We start from the raw sequence: 21,027 nt of genomic DNA, 5'->3' as shown, positions 1-21,027 counted from the left end.
AACAACAAAAAGTTAATAAATAGGGGTTGGTATGCAATGTGGTTTGTTTTTGTTTATTTTGATCAGTAAGCATAGTGTATATAATCTGAAAATGACAGGGGAGATCTTTTCGGGGGCGTTGCCACCAAAATAGAGCCCCACACCTAGACATGAAATCAAATTTCGCCATACAATATTTACGAGATGTAACATACATTTTTCCCAACTCCATTCCCCATGAGACAATGATAAATCATAGTTTCGAAAACATACTTGCATTCCGAGTAGATCTTTGGCCCAAAAACTATTCTAACAGCCATTAACCAGATTAAGTATCAATCCTTTTAAAAATCAACTAAACCATTTCAGTTTCGTTCATGAAACCTATCAATGTGTTAATGGTAAATTAAGACATCTCCAAAGCCTGTTTTAATTCTACTTCCTTTATTGATAAGCATTTAAAATAACATTTAACTCGTTTTCCTTAAAATATTATGTATATACATACAGTATATCCAATGAACAAACATCAAATTGTGGTCCAGAGCTCATCATCCCATAATGTGGTTATAAGGCTGCACAACATGGGTAGGCAACTAGAATCAGCTGTTGGCTGATTTTTGTAGAAGTGGATAGTCGGGGGTGCCGGAACAGAATTAAAAATAATTTATACACTGCAAATTGACCACAACTAAGCACCAAAAGAGATTGTATTTGAAATAGCAATATTTTCAGACCCTGATTACATTGAGACACGATCACATATTTTTTTATTAATGGGAATACTTGAACAGATTTCCTAAACGAAACACATTTTTTGCTGAATTCCTGGTGGTTTTAGGATTTTTTTCTCCAAAAACTAAAATCCCCCCCCAAATCTTAAATACTTGTAGGCCAGTACCTGGTGCCAACCTCTGCTGTACAATCTACACACACACTGAGTAATAAGCTCTATCACCACATCAAACATTACTTTTGTATGTATTTTTAGAAGAAGAAAAAAACATTTCTAGGAGGAGCAGTTATTCCACTCTCACATATATATATAAAATCAGCAGTATCTTCTAGGCTGCCTGTATCTTTTTTCATGTGCGAAGCCTAATGAAAGGGACAGACACTGTTGAAGGGCTAATGTTTAATCGAAAATTCAGCATTAGAGTCATTACTAGTGGATTTCAAGTCTGGTGGTTATCAAATGTTCACAGGGCTAATGACTTTCTCTTTATATGTTGCCATCATTTTCTTGATCTCAGCAATAGCCTTTCCTGGATTGAGTCCCTGTGGAATTAATACAAAATAAAAGGTAAATAAAGATGGAAAGATGAGTAACATGACAGAAAGGGATCGGCGATAACTACCTTTACACTGCATGAGTTGTATAAATGGTCTGAAGTCCACTGTGCTGAACTCTACACTAGTCTTATTACTGTATTTAGAAATGGTGGTTTGGTTTAGCAAATGAAGGCTAAACCAGATGCAGTCTATTCAGATGTTGAGTGTACCTTGGGGCATGTCTTAGTGCAGTTCATGATTGTGTGACAGCGGTAGAGAGAGAAGGGGTCCTGGAGCTTCGACAGTCGTTCCTCTGTGAACTCATCACGTGAATCAATCATCCAACGATAGGCCTGTTGAGGAAGGAAACACATTAATCAGATTAATTGACATAAAATGCTAATCCCTGGGATGGAGATGCCAGACAAACTCATTAGGTGAATCAATCATCCAATTATATGCCTGTTGAAAATGCATTCACACGTCAGCTTTACTTTGTTTTCAGACAGACATTGGTTCTCCCTGTCAAAAAAGTAAAAGCATAAAAAAACAGATTCCTATATTGACTAAAAACCCAATACATACCTGCATGAGGACAGCAGGGCCCAGATACTTATCTCCATTCCACCAGTAACTAGGGCAGCTGGTGCTACAGCAGGCACAGAGAATGCACTCATACAGACCGTCCTGGGAGAGGAGGACAATCAGAGATCACATTTATTTTGTCAAGAAAACTCCTTGCGCTCTAACAATATAACATATGTTCAAATATACAAAGTGGTAAGTTGAAATGCCAGAAAGGTGTGGCAAATTGGTTCACGTGTATAAAATGATTTCCTTCAAGGGCGAGACAAGGTTTCAATGCAGCAAATTAAATTGGTTCAAGTGACTAGATTACGTCAACCCTACAAAATAGTACATTGTCCCTTTCTGATAGCCTAATCAAATGGGTATATGTACTTGTGTTTCAGACTAGACATGGAAATTGCATATGATGCATTGATAGTATAGCTACTGAAATCTGCTGCCAATGGCCAGGGGATGAAATATGTACCAGCTTTTGCCTGTCTTCCACAGTCTGGTGGTACTGCTCCTTGCCCTCCTGAGACTCATCTTTCTTCTTCAGGAAGGGCTCAATGGACTTGTACTGGGCATAGAAATTACTCATGTCCTGTAGAGGCACACACAATACATGTACACCCTTAGTCAACAAAATATAGGCTACCACATGGTGACTAAACATTGCATTGTTTTATTCAGTGTTTGTATTTTAGATTTGTTACTTTTTTGATGCAGCTATAATCATCAGTATTCATTTACTTCTAAATGTAACCATAATACTCACCGGCACCAGATCTTTGACAACGTACATGTGTGGGAGTGGGTAAATTTTGATTGGTTTGCTGGTATTGATGTCTATTTTATTTAAGCAGGCCAGTGTGTTGCCTCCGTTGATGTTCATGGCACATGAGCCGCAGATACCTAAAGCAAGATGCATGTATATCACACTACTGAAAAGGACAACTCCACACCAACGCTCATTTCATATTTCATGACGCTCTGTCATTGTAGAATAGGATACATATCTATAGGTCTATATTTTATGATTTCTACTTTCTACCTATAGTGATGACACCGACTTTTCTCTCCACTCTGTAAATTGCTCTTCATGCCTTACCCTCTCTGCAGGAGCGTCTGAATGTGAGCGTGGGGTCCATCTCATTCTTGATTTTAATGAGGGCATCTAAAACCATGGGGCCACAGCTGTAATAGTAGGGAGAAGGATTTGTTAACAATGCAGATATTAAATCAATGAGATGGATTCCATCAATGCAGACTATACGCTGGTTTTAAACAACTGAAGACCCTTTCTGTCGTTGTACTTACTTCTTGAGGTCAATTTCATATGTCTGCATGCGTGGCTTATCCCCCATTGTGTCTGGGTCCCAGCGGTAGATCTGGAACTTCTTGATCCTGGGCTCAGATGCCGGGGCGGCTGCGGTCTGTGCATAGCGCACCATCTGGAGACGAGACATAGACAACATGTATCAATGTAGGAGGAATTACATTTTTAAATTAGGCTTACATTAGTGTTTTTGGTGTTAAATGCTGGTTTTAGTAACTAATACTATTCCCTATATATAGCCATGTTATTTGTACATGTTATTTTTATTTGTTATTCACAATTTACATGTTTTATTATATTTTTTAATATTGTCTTTAACTCTGCATTGTTGGAAAAGGTCCTGTAAGCATTTCACTGTTAGTCTACGAAGCATCTGACAAATAAAATTTGATTTGAATTTGATTCATACAGCTGTTTATGGGCTTTGCTTTGATGTCAATAGATAGGCAAGACATGGGGTGAGTGAACATATACTACACCAGATTTACACAATAGATCAACTGAAATTAAAATGGATTTCAGTCGGAAATAAAAAATATCTACCGTATGTCAAAAAGACAGTTGTATATTCATATGGGGGTTTTACGCTAAAGGAAAATATCTACTTTCATAACAAGGTAGACATTTCCCTCTGGCGGTAGGACATATGTACTGCTCTGAGTTGTTATATCACCCTCAATTTCAAGTTTCATAACTAACATTTTGTCCACAATACGTTCGATAAGGATAAATAAACCTTAGGTTAAGAGTAACGCTGTTCTTAAAAATAAAAACGAATTTATGAAAAACAATTGAACAATTATATGAAAAAAATCTCTAATCTGAAACACAATTTGCGCAACAGTCGTTCACAAAAGATGCATAGGCCTATAAACCTAACTGAAACATGCTCTATTTCAAAATCGATTAGGCAAATCATATTTCGTAACTGAATATATTATTATTTACTTTAACAAAGTTACTCAAATTAAAGAATAGCTTATTTGATTTTTCTACCGTGCTTTACTCTGATGTAAGGTAAACCTCCAATTGACAACAGTTTGTGAGTTCTTTTTAGAGGAACTGTCTAGTAAACCATATGAACAACAGCATACTATTTGAAGCCATGCGATAAACCAGACATGGACCTATTGACAGCTAGTAAAAACACGTTTCATGGCCAGGCAGGCAGGCGGTCTACCTATCCCAGTCATAGGTCTTTTCTTTCCATTCCCCAACTTCATTATTTTTCTCCTTTACTTACCACCATCGCCCCAGTGTTCCGTAATGCCACGGCGTTTCGGGCTAAAGAGGTGCACACGACCGACATGCTTATATTTTCAGGTTGAATATTCTAACCGATACAGCGCGGTGCCTGTTCCAGTTTATGTATCTTGTCGCTGTCCCGCCCCAAGCATGACGTCAGTTTATGTCAAGACTCAGGAGTAGCCTACTTACTGAAAGCTATGCGTGCACTGCAGGTTATTATGTCAGACTCTTTTACAACTCTCATTGCTTAGACGGGGTGTCGGTTATATACAGTGAGCTCCAAAAGTATTGGGACAGTAACACATTTTGTTGTTGTTGTTTTGGCTCTGTACTCCAGCACATTCCATTTGAAATGATACAATAACTGTGAGGTTAAAGTGCAGACTGTCAGCTTTAATATGAGGCTATTTTCATCCATATTGGATGAACTGTAAAAATAAAATAAAAACCCAGGGTCACAACTTTCACTGGGGACATTCTGAAATGGCATGTCTTGGGGGTATGATATTTGTGCATCTGTAACTTGCTATAATTTCTAAACTGTTCAAATTAAAAAGATGACAGTCTGCACTTTAACCTCCTAGTCATTGTATAATTTCAAATCCAAAGTGCTGGAGAACAGTGCCAAAACAACAAAAATGTGTCTGTCCTAATACCTTGAGCTCACTGTAGAAGGTTATTATTGTCAGATATAATATATATGTATTGCTAGCTGCATTCTTTGTCAAATTTGAAATCACACAATTTAATCAAGGGTAATGAAAATATATTGCATTGGTAACTTTGTTGCACTCTTGTGTTGTGCTTTAAGCATATAGCCTACACATGCATATAAAATGTATACCAATGCAATTCTAAGACCACTGCGCCACTCGGAAGGCCCAGCATGGCTACCACAGCATTCTGCAGCGATATGCCATCCCATCTGGTTTGCACTTAATGGGACTACCATTTGTTTTTCAACAGGACAATGACCCAACTCACCCCCAGGCTGTATAAGGGCAATTTGATCAAGAAGGAGAGGGACGGAGTGCTGCATCAGATGACCTGGCCTCCACAATCACCCGACCTCAACCCAATTGAGATAGTTTGGGATGAGTTTGGGATGAGTTTGACCGCAGTGTGAAGGAAAAGCAGCCAACAAATGCTCAGCATATGTGGAAATTCCTTCAAGACTGTTGGAAAAGCATTCAAAGTGAAGCTGGTTGAGAGAAAGCCAAAAGTACGCAAAGCTGTCAGCAAGGCAAAGGGTGGCTACTTTGAATAATCTCAAATATAAAATATATTTTGATTTGCTTTACACTTCTTTGGTTACTACATGAGTCCATGTGTTATTTCATAGTTTTGATGTCTTCACTGTTATTCTACAATGTAGAGAATAGTAAAAATAACTAAACTTTTGACTGGTACTGTACATATTCAGGTTATCGTGGATGTTTAAAGAGTCTGCGATTATGGACATCCTAAAATCTATATATCCCCTAATTCTTATTTATTGTATTATATTGGTGGTCACCACCATCACTTCATGTGTGTTGCTGTGCTCAGACAATTTCATAATCTCTCCTCAAGAAGGTAGACCTATTCCACTTCCCCAGCCCAATGTGCCTAAATGGTTGACAATGTAATATGTGCCTTATTATAATATTTTCATTGGGATGAACTTAGTTGTATTACATGCGGTTGCATAACAACCATCTATCCATCTCATTGCATGGGCATGCTGTGCCCAAACCCCATGGCATACCATTGTCAACAGAGCCTACTTAAAAGATACCCATTACACTCTGGCTGGTCTGGAGAGAGCCATTGCCACACACCACCAGAGATAAGCATGAACACAGTGAACAGTGTGTATGTCATGGTTCCTCCTGAAACCATATTTCATGATTGTGTCCCTGTTAAAATAAGTGTGCTTTTTGTGGTCCTTTGCAGAAGCTTGAATTGTTTACTGTGTGCGTTCATTTCCTGAGTGAGTTTGAGACTTAGTGTTTGCTGTTTTTTAAAGTCTACTGTGATCCGGCGGCTACCAAATCTTAGTAAAGTATTATGTTTATCCTTAACCACTGATTCCTCATCTGGTCTCTTCTCTGCACCTTGGTCCAACCTTACCACGTCACAGTGTAGGGTACAGTCTCAATGAAGGGCAAAGATACAGAAAGGGCAAAGATACAGAAAGAGCAATAGTAATGGCATCTTTTTGTAGGCACTAACTCCGCTATGGTTCGTTGAACAAAGCTTATTGGAAAATGTAGTTTTTGGATAAACGCTGAATATAAGGTCTGTGGTAAACAGTTTTCGGAAATCTTAAACGTTTAGTTCTATGATAATCTTAAAATCAGCTGAATTTGAGGATATGTAATCACACACAAATTTTTAATAATTCATAAAGGTCATGTTAACTGACTGATATCTCATAGAACAAAAAGTTATAACATGTCATAAGCCTGTGTTTATTCCCAAACCCTATTCTTTCTCCATTAATTTTGCCCATATGAATGGCTGAATGAACTAGAGGTAAATAATTTAATTGTTTTAGGACTACAAGCTTGTGAGCTCTATAATACGCAAATATACCATTGCGATATCGTTGCAGAATATGAACAATGAAACAACTGACTACCTCAACAAATATACATTTAACGTCAATCAACTATATACTATACAGTATGGCATGAACTAGAGTCGACTGGATCAACATACTATCTGCGACAGGCTTTGGTGGGCGTGTCAGTGATTGAAAGAACAAAGGTGTTCTTCATGGGGATGTTGTCTGTCCTTCCACTTGTTCAAGACACATTCCTGTCAATGTGTTCAAAGAGCATGTGTGACCTGCATCTAGACCACTGAGTGGCCGCATAGGCTTGAGGGACTGCGTACCCCAATAAGCAAAACATTTTAGTGGTCCCTCTCTTGACAGCAGCCAGAGAAATGTTTAGGTTGAAAGTACATTTCCTGCAATTCTACACATTTTGCAATGGAATGTAGAGGAAAAAAATAACTATTTCAAAGCTAATTTCTTGCTATTCTACACATTTTGTCATAGGGTGGAGAGAAATGTTTGAAGTTTTGAATATGATATCTGAGTAAGAGTGACTAACAAAATCAATAGGGACCCTCCGGTCAGTAATTCCTCCTTGATTACTACCATGATTAAGTTTAGGTAGCAGGCCGCTAGACACATTTACCAATTTTAAAAAAAATAGCTGACATGGGCTAATTGAGTGACTGTCAGTGACTAACATAAAGAGAAAAACTGCTGATGCACACCCAAATTTCAAAATTGCACCTCGTGCAACAGTAAAGTTGAGACCCCAGCTGATTGAGCTATTGCCCATCCATGATCTAGACCTATGGCATGCTGTTGCATATACAGTATGGGGGTGTATATTAAGCCAATAAATGTCAGTTTGGCACATACGGTCATCCTGTGTACATTAACCTTGTCCCCCAGCTAATGAGACTAGTGTACATTAATCAGTACTTTTGAGGAATAGATGTCCAAAGCTTGCGACTCATTACAGAAAGTGGTATTGTTTGTGAATTAATGGCAAAAATTTTGTCATAAATCTTGAAGCTAAATAATTAATGTTGTTCCCCAAAGGCACAGCCAAACTCGTAGTATCAAGTTACAAACTGAAAGAGAAGTGTCTTAATCATGTTTCCACCTCAACTCTATAGGCCATGCGAAAGAGGCACTTGATCTGGCAAGCATGCGAGAGCAGTTGTTAGGTTTATCCATCAAATTGTTGGGAGCATATATTGAGTAGCAACTTTATTTTGATAAAGTTTGGCATAAAATGAATCTGATAAATTATATGCAATGTCTGGCTTCTATACATCCTCTCCATAATGAATCAGCAACGCTCAGGGTGGAGACAGGCATGTAGAACCATCATCTCATGGGAACTTTTTTTTCTTGTGACAGGTAGGCCAACATTTGGTGCAGCATAGTCTATGCTACAGTAATATAAAGACAGAATGCTCATCTAATTTACCCATCTCCATCTGTCTTTTGGAGTCACTATTTAATTGTAAAAAAGAATACATTTTTAAATTGCAGCCGCATTGTTTTAAAGCGGCCTATCTGTGCACGCGAGAGCGCTCTCTCGCAGGCTTTATCTCGCCATCAACTCCATAAGAGTCTCCAATCAATATTTTAAATTCATTCAGTGGCACTAACATATCTAGATGAAGCATGGATTGTAGACTATTCCATGCCTCTAGTGCACAAGAACAGAAGGCAGTCTTAACTAATACTGTGAATGTCTTGGGGACTTTAAGTAAGGTAGAAACCACCTAGTAGACCGGGTATAGTTACTGCTCGTGGTGAAGGAGACCAGACTACAGAGGGAGTTTACCCAAAAGGGCTTTGTAGATGAACACATACAAATGTAACTTACTGTGCATATAAAGTGAGGGCCAACCTACTATTTGGGTCAAGGTGCAATGGTGGGTGAGTGACTTGGCATTTGTAATAAAGCGCAAGGATGCATGATAAACAGAGTCCAGTCCCTGTAAGACGGAGGAGGTTGCATGCATATATATCAAGTCAACGTAATCAATTAGAGGGAAAAGTGGCCTGAACAAGCTTCTTTCTTTCCCTAAGCAAGCCTTATTAGGAAAATAAAAACCCAATTTCAATTTAAGCTTCTTCACAAGATTATCCATATGAACTTTAAAGGACAACTTGTCATCCAACCATATAGCTAGGTATTTGTATGATGTTTTTGTACATTCAAGACCAGTTAGAAACCATAAAGGAAGGCCTGGAGTGACAGAAATGCAGTCTGGAGCTCTTCAACAGCCTGAACCAGAGAAGGAGCACATGAATATATGACTATCCTCTGCATAGAGATGTAACTTTGCTGGTTGTATCCCATTTCCCAACTCATTAATACAAATTGAGAACACAGGAGATAAAATGGAACCCTGGGGCACACCTCTATTAATCTCAAGAAAGCTAGATTTGTGATCGTCAGTATATTGTGTTCTGTCAGAAAGATAGTTCCTAAACCAATTTACTGCCCCTTCACTGAAACAAATGTTACTGAGTCTAGCTAGCAATAATTCATGGTCAACTGAATCAAATGCATTTGATACATTTAACAAACAGAGCAGCACAACGTTGCTTTTTATCAAGTGCATTTGCCACTGCCATATTTGCAGTTGTGGTGCTGTGCCCCGATCTAAAGCCAGACTGAACCACGCTCAGTATGTTCTTTTCAATGAAGAAGTTCACTAGGGATTCATAGACCTTGGCCAGGATAGGGAGTTTGTAATAATACCAGCTGCTATCTTTAAGAGGTGGGGATACAGGTTGTCTGGAACTGCAGACTTTTTAGTGTCTATTGCCTTTACGGAACCCAAACCGGCTGCGCGTGTGCGCCATCGTCCCCCACATTTCTTTAGCCAAGTTTCTGATAAAACCATTAGGTCTGCATTTGTCGTATTGGCCGATATTCTAAACATGTATGTTAATGTCAGAAGTCTATTTTCCCAAAAAATATACAAGAGGCCAAAAACCTGCTCTGTTTTTAAAATCGTAGGGAGTCGGTAGAGATTGCATGGTATCCACCGGCCCAGGGTTTGGTCGCACATTACAAGAGATCAACAATAAAAACATAACAATATATCTCAGTTGCCCAAACGCAAAGAGAAATACCAAGGGGGCATAAAGCAAAGACAATTCACTCACCCATTGATCATTCAGCCTATTTAATCTAGGGTGGCATTGCGTAAAGAGCAGGCATAGTAACATATACACAATGCCGGTTTTTAGAGGTATTTTAGCACAGTTGCGCAGCGACCAGTAGACGTTGTGCATCAGGTTTTTCCATCTGGCAACCGCTTCTCCGCTCCTGGCCTTCAGTGCGCAACTGCGCTCGAGTAGATGGCCTTGTGCGCAGACAGACGCTCATGACTCGGCGAGCTCCAACTGTAGTTACAGAAAGGTGTAGGCTACAGTTTACGAGCAGCTCAAGGCAGAAAAAACGGCCTTTCAATCAGAAATCTTTGTACAAGTAAATTTCGTAAAATAGAGACTGAGTTTTTCTGTGCTTAATGTGCAGTAGTCTATATCATATGTGTATTGGATAACGGCACAATCATTTAGACTTTTGTGGGCATGGGCTCATTAAATGTATTTCATGTAGGGCTCATAAAATGTATTTCATGTATTTAATGGCTTACCCGGCTCAGGTATCATCATGCTTGCATTTTTAATCAAAGCTCTAATCAAATCCAGACATAGACCTATTTATATGCTTTATAATGCTTTTGAATGACATTTAGTATAAACCTGTTAGTATAGTTTAATATGTGCTTTACTAGAATAATGAAAAATGGTTTAACATTCTTAAATGGTATTGGTTAGGTGCAGGATATTAACTTCACGGCAACATACAGTACAGTCACCACAAGAGCGGTCTATTGTCAACAGGGTCACACTTTCTACATCCACTATGAATACTGACCGATGGTCTGTTACGTTAAGTTGCCCTTCAGAAATTGGCCCTCCATTCTGGGATGGATTACGCCACCATGACAGGTGGAGACGTAGCCCCCAAAGGCTGTGACAGGGCCACGGCCATGCACAAGGTCTTTGACTTGACCAGCACAAGCCGGCTTGGTAGGACATTCATCCACTTAGCACTATGTCATGTTAAATGTCAAAAGTTAAATCTACAGATACTCATTGACACAAATCATATTGGTGTTCATGTCAAATCAGAGCCATATGTAAAGATCTATGGGTGTGAAATGATGCAGACAATTCAATTGATAGAACCCACAATCTAGCTGCAATATTAAAGGGAAATGTCACAATTTTTCAACTTCATATTCATCATCTCCAGCACCACCCCAACATCAACATATTTGAAAATTGTGCATTTATATGTTTTGTAGTAAAGAAGATAGAGGAAGATAAGTGTTTCCAATGACATCAACGGTGTGATTTTAACCAATTATGAGTAGGCAGTGCCTACTAATTGGTTGATAATGTTATTGGAAACAGTTATCTTCCTCTATCTTTTTTACTACAAATCATAGAAACACACCATTTTCACTCATGTTGATGTTTGGGTGGAGATAATGAATATGAAGTTGAACATTTTTTAAATATCCCTTTAAAGCCCTGTCACGAGAATTATGTTCTCAATGTTCACAACCCAATTCAATTAAACTACTCGGTCTGCAACCCAGAATTTGTAAGATACTAGTTGAATGAAACAGACAGAGGCCCAGCTAAATAGTCAAAATGTTTATTCGCGAGAAAGCTGGTTCGTTGTACAAAACCATTCATTTTATACTAGCTCCTTACGCACAAACTTTTGCACACCCAAACAGAAGGTATCCTACGCACATACTGTCCCACTACCCATCCGATAAAGATTAGGGGAGGCCGTGAGAATCCCTCCCCGTCCTCCCTCAATATAGGGAGACCGTGGGAAGTACTTCCCGTCCTTTCCCCAATCTCTCAGAGGCCCCTAGCCAGGTCGGCACCGGATTCTGGTAAGACAGCCTGTGTTTAAGATACTGTAAAGACATATTGTACAGATCTATTGCTTTACCTCAATTCTGACTAAAACTACACATATCATTAATAATAATTTTATGATTCTAATCAATTTCATACAATTACAGTGGGGCAAAAAAGTATTTAGTCAGCCACCAATTGTGAGAGAGGCCTGTAATTTTCATCATAGGTACACTGCAACTATGACAGACAAAATGAGGGAAAAATAATCCAGAAAATCACATTGTAGGATTTTTAATTAATGTATTTGCAAATTATGGTGGAAAATAAGTATTTGGTCACCTACAAACAAGCAAGATTTCTGGCTCTCACAGACCTGTAACTTCTTATTTAAGAGGCTCCTCTGTCCTCCACTCGTTACCTGTATTAATGGCACCTGTTTGAACTTGTTATCAGTATAAAAGACACCTGTCCACAACCTCAAACAGTCACATTCCAAACTCCATTATGGCCAAGACCAAAGAGCTGTCAAAGGACACCAGAAACAAAATTGTAGACCTGCACCAGGCTGGGAAGACTGAATCTGCAATAGGTAAGCAGCTTGGTTTGAAGAAATCAACTGTGGGAGCAATTATTAGGAAATGGAAGAAATACAAGACCACTGATAATCTCCCTCGATCTGGGGCTCCATGCGAGATCTCACCCCGTGGGGTCAAAATGATCACAAGAACGGTGAGAAAAAAATCCCAGAACCACACGGGGGGACTTAGTGAATGACCTGCAGAGAGCTGGGACCAAAGTAACAAAGCCTACCATCAGCAAGGGCATTGAAGATGAAACATGGCTGGGTCTTTCAGCATGACAATGATCCCAAACACACCACCCGGGCAACGAAGGAGTGGCTTCGTAAGAAGCATTTCAAGGTCCTGGAGTGGCCTAGCCAGTCTCCAGATCTCAACCCCATAGAAAATCTTTGGAGGGAGTTGAAAGTCTGTGTTGCCCAGCAACAGCCCCAAAACATCACTGCTCTAGAGGAGATCTGCATGGAGGAATGAGCCAAAATACCAGCAACAGTGTGTGAAAACCTTGTGAAGACTTACAGAAAACGTTTGACCTCTGTCATTGCCAACAAAGGGTATATAAAAGTATTGAGATAAACTTTTGTTATTGACCAAATACTTATTTTCCACCATAATTTGCTAATTAATTCATTAAAAATCCTACAATGTGATTTTCTGGATTTCTTTTCTCATTTTGCCTGTCATAGTTGAAGTGTACCTATGATGAAAATTACAGGCCTCTCATCTTTTTAAGTGGGAGAACTTGCTCAATTGGTGGCTGACTAAATACTTTTATTTTAGGGTGGAATATTGTAATCATTCATTTAAACATGTAAATTCCATCAACAAGCCCCTACTCCCAAATATAATAATAAATACATAACTTCACAAATGTTTCTTATAAAGCAATTATAATTGCTAATCTATTCTGTTGTCTCATCTGTAGCGTCCTGCTCTTTGTAGATGAAACATAAGCATTCCTACGCAAGAGATCCACAGTGAGTCCAGTAAACGGTAAGCACATTATGCTTTCAAGAGTTAACATGTCAGCTGATTTTATCACGTCGATTACTTTGTGTTACATGAGAAAATCAGTGAGGACCTCTGAGCCATCCTTAACGCATTCCTTGACCGCACTGGAGAGAAAGAGCAGCAACAATTTGGTACCAACCAAAATCATTTTGTCATGTAAAAATGTATTCCTTTCAAGTGATTTTACACTAGCAAGTTACAATGGTGATTATATTTTAGTTTTGAGGAAGAGTATGAAAAGCTTGACTTGACTAAAAAGATGTTTGAATAATACCATCTCTCTCTTCCCAGGTTTATGCCAGTGTTTACAGATTAGTACTGGAGCCCACCACCATAGGGAGACAGTGAGTGAACCATTCTCCACTTGTACTAGAATTCCATTATCTATAAGTGGCATAATGATTCTGGTAATGACTACAAATGTGCAACGTGATATTTATGAGCTAGATCTATTTTCGATGAATGATTGCTCTGATGAAACAATACCGTGTTGAGTTGAAGGTTTATTTCACAAACCTATATCCCCCTGCAGGAAAATTAATTGGCCCAGTTTGACTATGGCCAGAAAGTGTTCAGACATTGCAATTCGTGCAGCAGGCATGTCGGGGTGTGAGATCTCTAAACTGGGTGTGGCATGTTTGGTGAGTACATGTGACCTGTTCAGTTAATCCAAACCATTTAGTTGGTTGAGTTGTGTCTAAATAACAGGACAGGATACAAGATGATGTTCAATCCATATACCACGTCAGGCTGCTGCTATGATCGATGCACAGGGTGGTGAAGCCAAAGGAGGTGGCAGCAGCGAGTGCAAGAGGATTCACAGTGGTGCAGGAGGCTCTACCACAGGCCCTGGATTCAGCCCCCACCATCCAAGTGGGGGCTGCTACCCCCATCCCTGCCGTAGAGGCCATCATCTCCAACACTCCGGCCGCAGCTGAGCTAGTGAATGTTGAAGAGGCAGCTGCCATTATCGAGGAGGCAGTTACCCTAGTTAAGGAGGCAGAGGCTGCTACCCCCATGGTCACTGAGATAGTTGCAGTTGCAGCTCCAGCCCTCAGAGGCAGAAGTGGTGGAGGTTTGTGTGGAAACTGAGACTGCTATCTCATTGGTGCCGAAGGTAGAGATCATCAAGAATGTACCAGAAGAGGCTGCAGCATTTGTTGTTCCAGAGACTGTAGCAGTGCCTGAGGTAAAGGAGGTTGATGTGTCTGCACCCAGGAGACAGAAGCTGAGGTACTTGCAGATAGAGCCCCTATCTTTAAAAAAGAACCAGCTCCAACTAAAACCACCCAAGAGTTGGAAGCCACAGAAGCAGTCAAGGAGTCAGAAGCCATTACAGTAGAGTCAGAGGCCACAGCAACTGCTGTTGCCAAGGAAGCAGAAGTCACATCAAACGTGATTACCCAGGAATCTGAACCTACAGTCGTTGTGCAGGAGGCAGAGGCAGCCCCGGAGTCAGAAGCCCTTGTAGAGGTTGTTACTGAGGAGACTACTGCTTGAGACTCAGAGGCCACAGCACCCACTGTTGCCAAGGAGACCAAGGCCACAGCAGTTCCCATTGCCCAGGAGAGTGAGGCCGCAGCAACCTACATTGTCCAGGAGATCTACATTGTTGTGGAGACAGAGATGGCAGCAACCCCTGTTGTCATGGAAAAAGAGGCAGTAGAAACCCTCCTTGCCACGGAGACAGAAGCCAGCAACCCCTGTTGTCACAAAAACAGAGGCAGCAGCAAACCCTGTTGTTGCAGAAACAGAGGCCACAGCAACCCCTGTAAGTCCAAAGCAACCTCTGTTGCCAAGAAAACTGAGGCTACAGCAACCCCTGTTGCCCTGGAGACTGAGGCCGCAGCAACTCCCGTTGCCCCGGAGACTGAGGCCCCAGCAACCCCCGCTGCCTCAGAGATTGAGGCTGCAGCAACCCCCGCTGCCCGGGTGACTGAGGCCGCAGCAACCCATGTAGCCAAGGAGACAGAGGCCACTATAGCAAAGGTTGACATAGAAACTGCAGCTGAGATCCTTGCAACTGCTGTGGCAAGGATTCTGAGGCGACTGAAATTACAGTTTCCACAGTGGTGCAACGGAAACCTCTGGCACTCTGGAGGCAGATGCTAGTAAAGTTGAAACACCTCTAGCAAAGGACCAGGAATGTGACGACCCAACCAAACCAAAAGACCCTCCTAAAAAAATGATAGTGAAGCTACTGAAACACATTGGTAGGGAGCAATATGAAATATGTTGAAGCAAAAAATATGAAGTTTTGTCATGCGATTAAACGGCTATTGATTATTCTGTCTCAGTAGCTACATTTCCTTCCAATTGCCAACAGATTTTCATGCAAATATTCTAAAATCCACATAAAAAAATGTAAATTTTTCCCCCAGAGGGATGTTTCCATCAAACTGACTTGTTGAGGATAAAAGGCTGTGTGATGATGTAGTGCACATAAAAACCACAACCACTTTTGCAATTGAAGGAGGGCTGAACTTCCTGATTTGGTCTCAATTCTGGCTTGACCATTAAAAAATGCAGTGGCCAAGACTGAAGCCAAACAAGAGTTGTCTTGGTGGGGTGGTTTAATGTGGGTGTCGTGCTTGTGTGTGCTTGCATAAGGCAAGTGTTTGTACATTGTCTGCCAAAACGGTACACAGTACATCACTCACCCTTCTAGATAACTTGAAACAGCCTAACCAGGTCTTGTCTTGAAGTCGCCTAGGCTAGCTAGTGCTAGCTGGCTTCTTTCGCCAATTAGCTTCAGCCAGCTGGTGTGCAACCATGGCAAAGTAGTTTTGACATTGGATTGCCTATAGCTGGGGCTAGTTAGGGACCGTTAATAAATTACACAATGTAAATGGGAGAATATTTTCATGTTGCACACCTTTGAGTACTCGATAAAGGGAATCTTCACAATTTTTTAACTTCATATTCACCATATTTGTTTTATCACAGGAGACTGTTTTATTACTCATCAATGTATTATTTACCAAAAGGTTGGCTGGACCCCTTTGAAGTCATGTAGATCATATCATTATACTCTTTTTGTTTACAAAGCTCTGCTCCTCAAACTTTCGACTTACTTATTTATCACTGTCATGATTTAAAATGACAAGTTATCAAACCCCGTCACAAGGTTTGTTAACTCTGGAGACTCCTTGGGTGTCTAGAGAGTTAGGTAAATCAGCCTTTCATTTCCTTGCACCTTACGAGTGGAATGATCTACAATACAATTGTAAAATTAAAATTGGAGGAATTGTTGCCTCTAGGTCATTTCAGACAGTTGTTAGGGGACCATTTTACTGAAGAATGTGTCTGTTTTTATGATTGTGTTTTGCTTTTTGTGTATTGTTGTGTATAATAACATGTATTTGAATGTGTTTATTGTATTTTGATGTGTTTTGTGGTTCTGTACAGGGGTCATCTGGAAAACAGACTTTGGTCTCAGCTTTGACTCCCTCTCAAAATAAAGGTTACATAAAATAATTCAACAATCAACATATGTGATGTTTTGTAGTAAAGGAAGATAAGTGTTTCCAATGACATCATCAGTGTTATTGACCAATTGTGAGTAGGGTCTGCCTACTAATTGTCGACTAACTGGTTGATGTCATTGGAAACACTTATCTTTTTTTACTACAAGACATAGAAATTTGCATTTTCGCTTATGTTGATGTTGGGGTGATGCTGGAGATAATGAATATGAAGTAGAACATTTTTGACATTTCCATTTAAATGCTTTCAATATTTGTATATGAATTTCTACAATTTATTGTTGGTTCTGTGGTTTTAAGTCATTGAAATTTGGAGCTATTGACCTTTTAAAATTTTGCCCCATGTATATTGTGTAATTTACTGATGGTCCCTAACTAGCCCCCATAGGGATATCAACTGTTAACCTAAATTGACCATGGGCATTGCAGTCGGGTCACATCCAGCTGAGCTCTGAACTGATGATTACTTGGGTGCTGCCAGCTGTGGGTATGTGGAAATAAACCCAGCCCAAGGAAAATGATTACTATACCCTTCATTCCGTGACATGCCCTTTTTCCATATTATCTCGCAAATCTCAGTTTTGTATGAGACTGACTTTATGACCAAAATGATCCCATTTACAGTTTTCACACAATAATAAATGTTTCTTACTCTTATCAATGCCACATAAAGTTTTCAAAACGAGAAGTTGCTTTTTAGGGGCAGTTGTTCTTTAATTGCCCAAGTTAAATGGGTTTCCATTACATTTTAGATTTTACTGATGGTTTTGTCACATAAATTGTTGCAATATTATAGAAAATATGCCCAATCTGGTTTTGGCGTATGCTCTGGTCTAGACAGTTGAGATGCGGATAAAAGATATGATGAGATGCGGATAAAAGACAGATTATTTGATAATTGACAGCCGATCAACGATCATCATGTCACCGACATCATTCAAATGATCTGTTTGCATAAAACCTGTCGTGAGTTTTTTTGAAATGCATCAGGTAATTCAGCTGCATTAAATGGTTGGATTAAAACTGGTTAATAATGGTGTCTTATTGCACTTTTAGAGTGGACGCCATAAGAAAATGACAACAGATCGGACCTGTATACATCTCAACATCAAATGGACTGGGATGGAGCGCCCTATTACAATACCACCACTTTTCTACACCATTCATTATTGTCATTGCAATAGTAACATATTATATACTTTATGTTAAAATTATAGGCAGTGTTCATAATGGTAAATAAGTACTTTGCAAACACAAATTTACATTCAAAGAACAAGTGAGACAGATTCTCACCTTCTTTTTCACAGAAAACACAGATATCAATAGCCACAAATTTGGACATCATAGAATTACATGGATATATCTTATGCTAAATGTTGAAGTGCACTTCCTTAACTTTGTTTGGTATACAGTATTTGTAAGGTCTTAACCATGCATTTTTCCAGACAATGTCAGGAATAAGCATGTTCCAGAAAAACTTTCCTCTCGGTGTAAGTTGGTTTTTTGAATTAAGAATTTGTCTTATATACACTCCTCAAAAAAATAAAGGGAACACTTAAACAACACAATGTAACTCCAAGTCAAACACACTTCTGTGAAATCAAACTGTCCACTTAGGAAGCAACACTGATTGACAATAAAGTTCACATGCTGTTGTGCAAATGGAATAGACAACAGGTGGAAATTATAGGCAATTAGCAAGACACCCCCAATAAAGGAGTGGTTCTGCAGGTGGTGACCACAGACCACTTCTCAGTTCCTATGCTTCCTGGCTGATGTTTTGGTCACTTTTGAATGCTGGCGGTGCTTTCACTCTAGTGGTAGCATGAGACGGAGTCTACAACTCACACAAGTGGCTCAGGTAGTGCAGCTCATCAGGATGGCACATCAATGCGAGCTGTGGCAAGAAGGTTTGCTGTGTCTGTCAGCGTAGTGTCCAGAGCATGGAGGCGCTACCAGGAGACAGGCCAGTACACCAGGAGACGTGGAGGAGGTCGTAGGAGGGCAGCAACCCAGCAGCAGGACCGCTACCTCCGCCTTTGTGCAAGGAGGAGCAAGAGGAGCACTGCCAGGGGCCTGCAAAATGACATCCAGCAGGCCACAAATGTGCATGTGTCTGCTCAAACGGTCAGAAACAGTCTCCATGAGGGTGGTATGAGGGCCCGACGTCCACAGGTGGGGGTTGTGCTTACAGCCGAACACCGTGCAGGACGTTTGGCATTTGCCAGAGAACACCAAGATTGGCAAATTCGCCACTGGCGCCCTGTGCTCTTCACAGATGAAAGCAGGTAAACACTGAGCACATGTGACAGAGTCTGGAGATGCTGCGGAGAACGTCCTGCTGCCTGCAACATCCTCCAGCATGACCGGTTTGGCGGTGGGTCAGTCATGGTGTGGAGTGGCATTTCTTTGGGGGGCCCTCAGGAGACCATCCGCCACCTCATCAGGAGCATGCCCAGGCATTGTAGGGAGGTCATACAGGAACGTGGAGGCCACACACACTACTGAGCCTCATTTTGACTTGTTTTAAGGACATTACATCAAAGTTAGATCAGCCTGTAGTGTGGTTTTCCACTTTAATTTTGAGTGTGACTCCAAATCCAGACCTCCATGGGTTGATAAATTTGATTTCCATTGATCATTTTTGTGTGATTTTGTTGTCAGCACATTCAACTATGTAAAGACAATAAGAATATTTCATTCATTCAGATCTAGGATGTGTTATTTTAGTGTTCCCTTTTTTTCAGCAGTGTATTTATTACAACAAGATTTCTCAAGTGATCATTCCCAAAATTAAGATGACTTTTCATAAGTGTAGTTATACCACTGGGAACGGCTTTGATCACAGAAATAAACTCTCTGAAAGGTATTGGAAACTCTTTCAATGTTATAAATTGTTCATATGTGAGAATATTACCCTTGTTGTCGAAAATATCAAGAACAAAGTCAATATTTCTCTCATGCCAGCTGGGGTAGAACAATGACTTATTCCTTACAGTTATGTCTGAATTATTCCACAAAATAGCTTTGAGGGGAAAAATTGTGCAATTGTGTAGATAAAAGGCTGTGTGATGACGTATTGCATATAAAAAATAACTTTTGCAGTTTCATTTCTATGTACCGAATAAAAAATACAATTTAAATGTGTTTCCATTGCATTTTATTCTACTGATGGTTTTCTCACAAAAACAATTGTGTTATACAGGAAGTGTGCTCACTATGGTATTGTTGGCATGTGCGCTCTAGCCAACAGCTCGCTGATACAGTGCGGGAATATTTACATGTATATATTATTATGGACAAAAGAGCGAGATTATTTTTATTTGTCAAAAGGCAGTCAAGCATCGATGATCATGTCACCAGAATAAGACAATTGATATTTATTGGAAAGCAGCATAAAACTCATCACCTTGCACTTTTACCACCCTGTGAAGTTCATCATCACTAATTTCATCTGTAGCCTAATAAACTGCAACCTTTCCTGACGAGTCGTAGTGACAGGATCACGCAACATGTCATCACGTGACTCCAAATTCACTTCGTTTTAATGGTTATCATAAAAGCGCTTCCACCACCATTTCTCGCATAATACATTTTACCAACGTATTTTGTTTTGTCGACATCACAAGGTAGGATTAAAATGAAGAAAAACTGTGATTTTCAAAACCTGCAACAACTTTCTAGCTAGAGGGAGGGTATTTGTCTTGCTCCCCACATCCTAGTGTTTGCAAAATCACTGTTTTTAAAATGTTTTAACTTTTGATGATGTCATCAGGTAGAACTTTTTCACTTGATTTTTTTTTCTATAAAACTTAGAAATGCTGTTGTATCAAGTTGGCTGGATGTATTTGGGTGGTGGACCATTCTTGATACACACAGGAAACTGTTGAGCGTGAAAAAAAACAGCAGATTTGCAGTTCTTGACACAAACCGATGTGCCTGGCACATACTACCATAACCCGTTTGAAAGGCACTTAAATCTTTCATCTTGCCCATTCACCCTCTGAATTGCACACATACACAATCCATGTTTCAATTGTCTCAAGGCTTAAATATCCTTCTTTA

At 39.9% G+C, this 21,027-nt stretch overlaps 1 protein-coding gene across 2 annotated transcripts; it reads right to left on the bottom strand.

Moving 5' to 3' along the window:
- Positions 1 to 406: 406 nt before the first annotated feature.
- LOC118359776 (succinate dehydrogenase [ubiquinone] iron-sulfur subunit, mitochondrial) lies at positions 407 to 16,280 on the bottom strand. Of its 2 annotated transcripts, none has more exons than XM_035738496.2 (8): positions 16,138 to 16,280; positions 3,139 to 3,272; positions 2,930 to 3,015; positions 2,597 to 2,733; positions 2,306 to 2,422; positions 1,837 to 1,938; positions 1,482 to 1,604; positions 407 to 1,257 (listed from the first exon to the last, which is right to left on the bottom strand). In XM_035738496.2, exons 2-8 carry the CDS (start codon positions 3,270 to 3,272, stop codon positions 1,171 to 1,173), a joined length of 786 nt encoding a protein of 261 aa, XP_035594389.1. In that variant the 5' UTR covers positions 16,138 to 16,280; the 3' UTR covers positions 407 to 1,170. The 2 variants fall into 2 exon arrangements, with proteins under 2 accessions (XP_035594389.1, XP_035594388.1); XM_035738495.2 differs by lacking the exon at positions 16,138 to 16,280 and adding an exon at positions 4,401 to 4,562.
- Positions 16,281 to 21,027: the final 4,747 nt, after the last annotated feature.

This window comes from Oncorhynchus keta, chromosome 27 (assembly GCF_023373465.1).
Source record: "Oncorhynchus keta strain PuntledgeMale-10-30-2019 chromosome 27, Oket_V2, whole genome shotgun sequence".
NCBI classification, from domain to species: domain Eukaryota; kingdom Metazoa; phylum Chordata; class Actinopteri; order Salmoniformes; family Salmonidae; genus Oncorhynchus; species Oncorhynchus keta.
The sequence above is the reverse complement of the archived record's forward strand: the minus strand, read 5'-3'. Positions and strand labels throughout refer to the sequence as shown.

Coding starts and splice junctions, on each gene's coding strand:
- LOC118359776 (XM_035738495.2), bottom strand. CDS start 4,466: ATGTCGGTCGTGTGCACCTCTTTAGCCCGAAACGCCGTGGCATTACGG. Junction 1,939..2,305: donor TGGAAGACAGGCAAAAGCTG/GTACATATTTCA, acceptor CTCCTCTCCCAG/GACGGTCTGTATGAGTGCAT. Junction 1,258..1,481: donor GCACTAAGACATGCCCCAAG/GTACACTCAACA, acceptor TTAATTCCACAG/GGACTCAATCCAGGAAAGGC.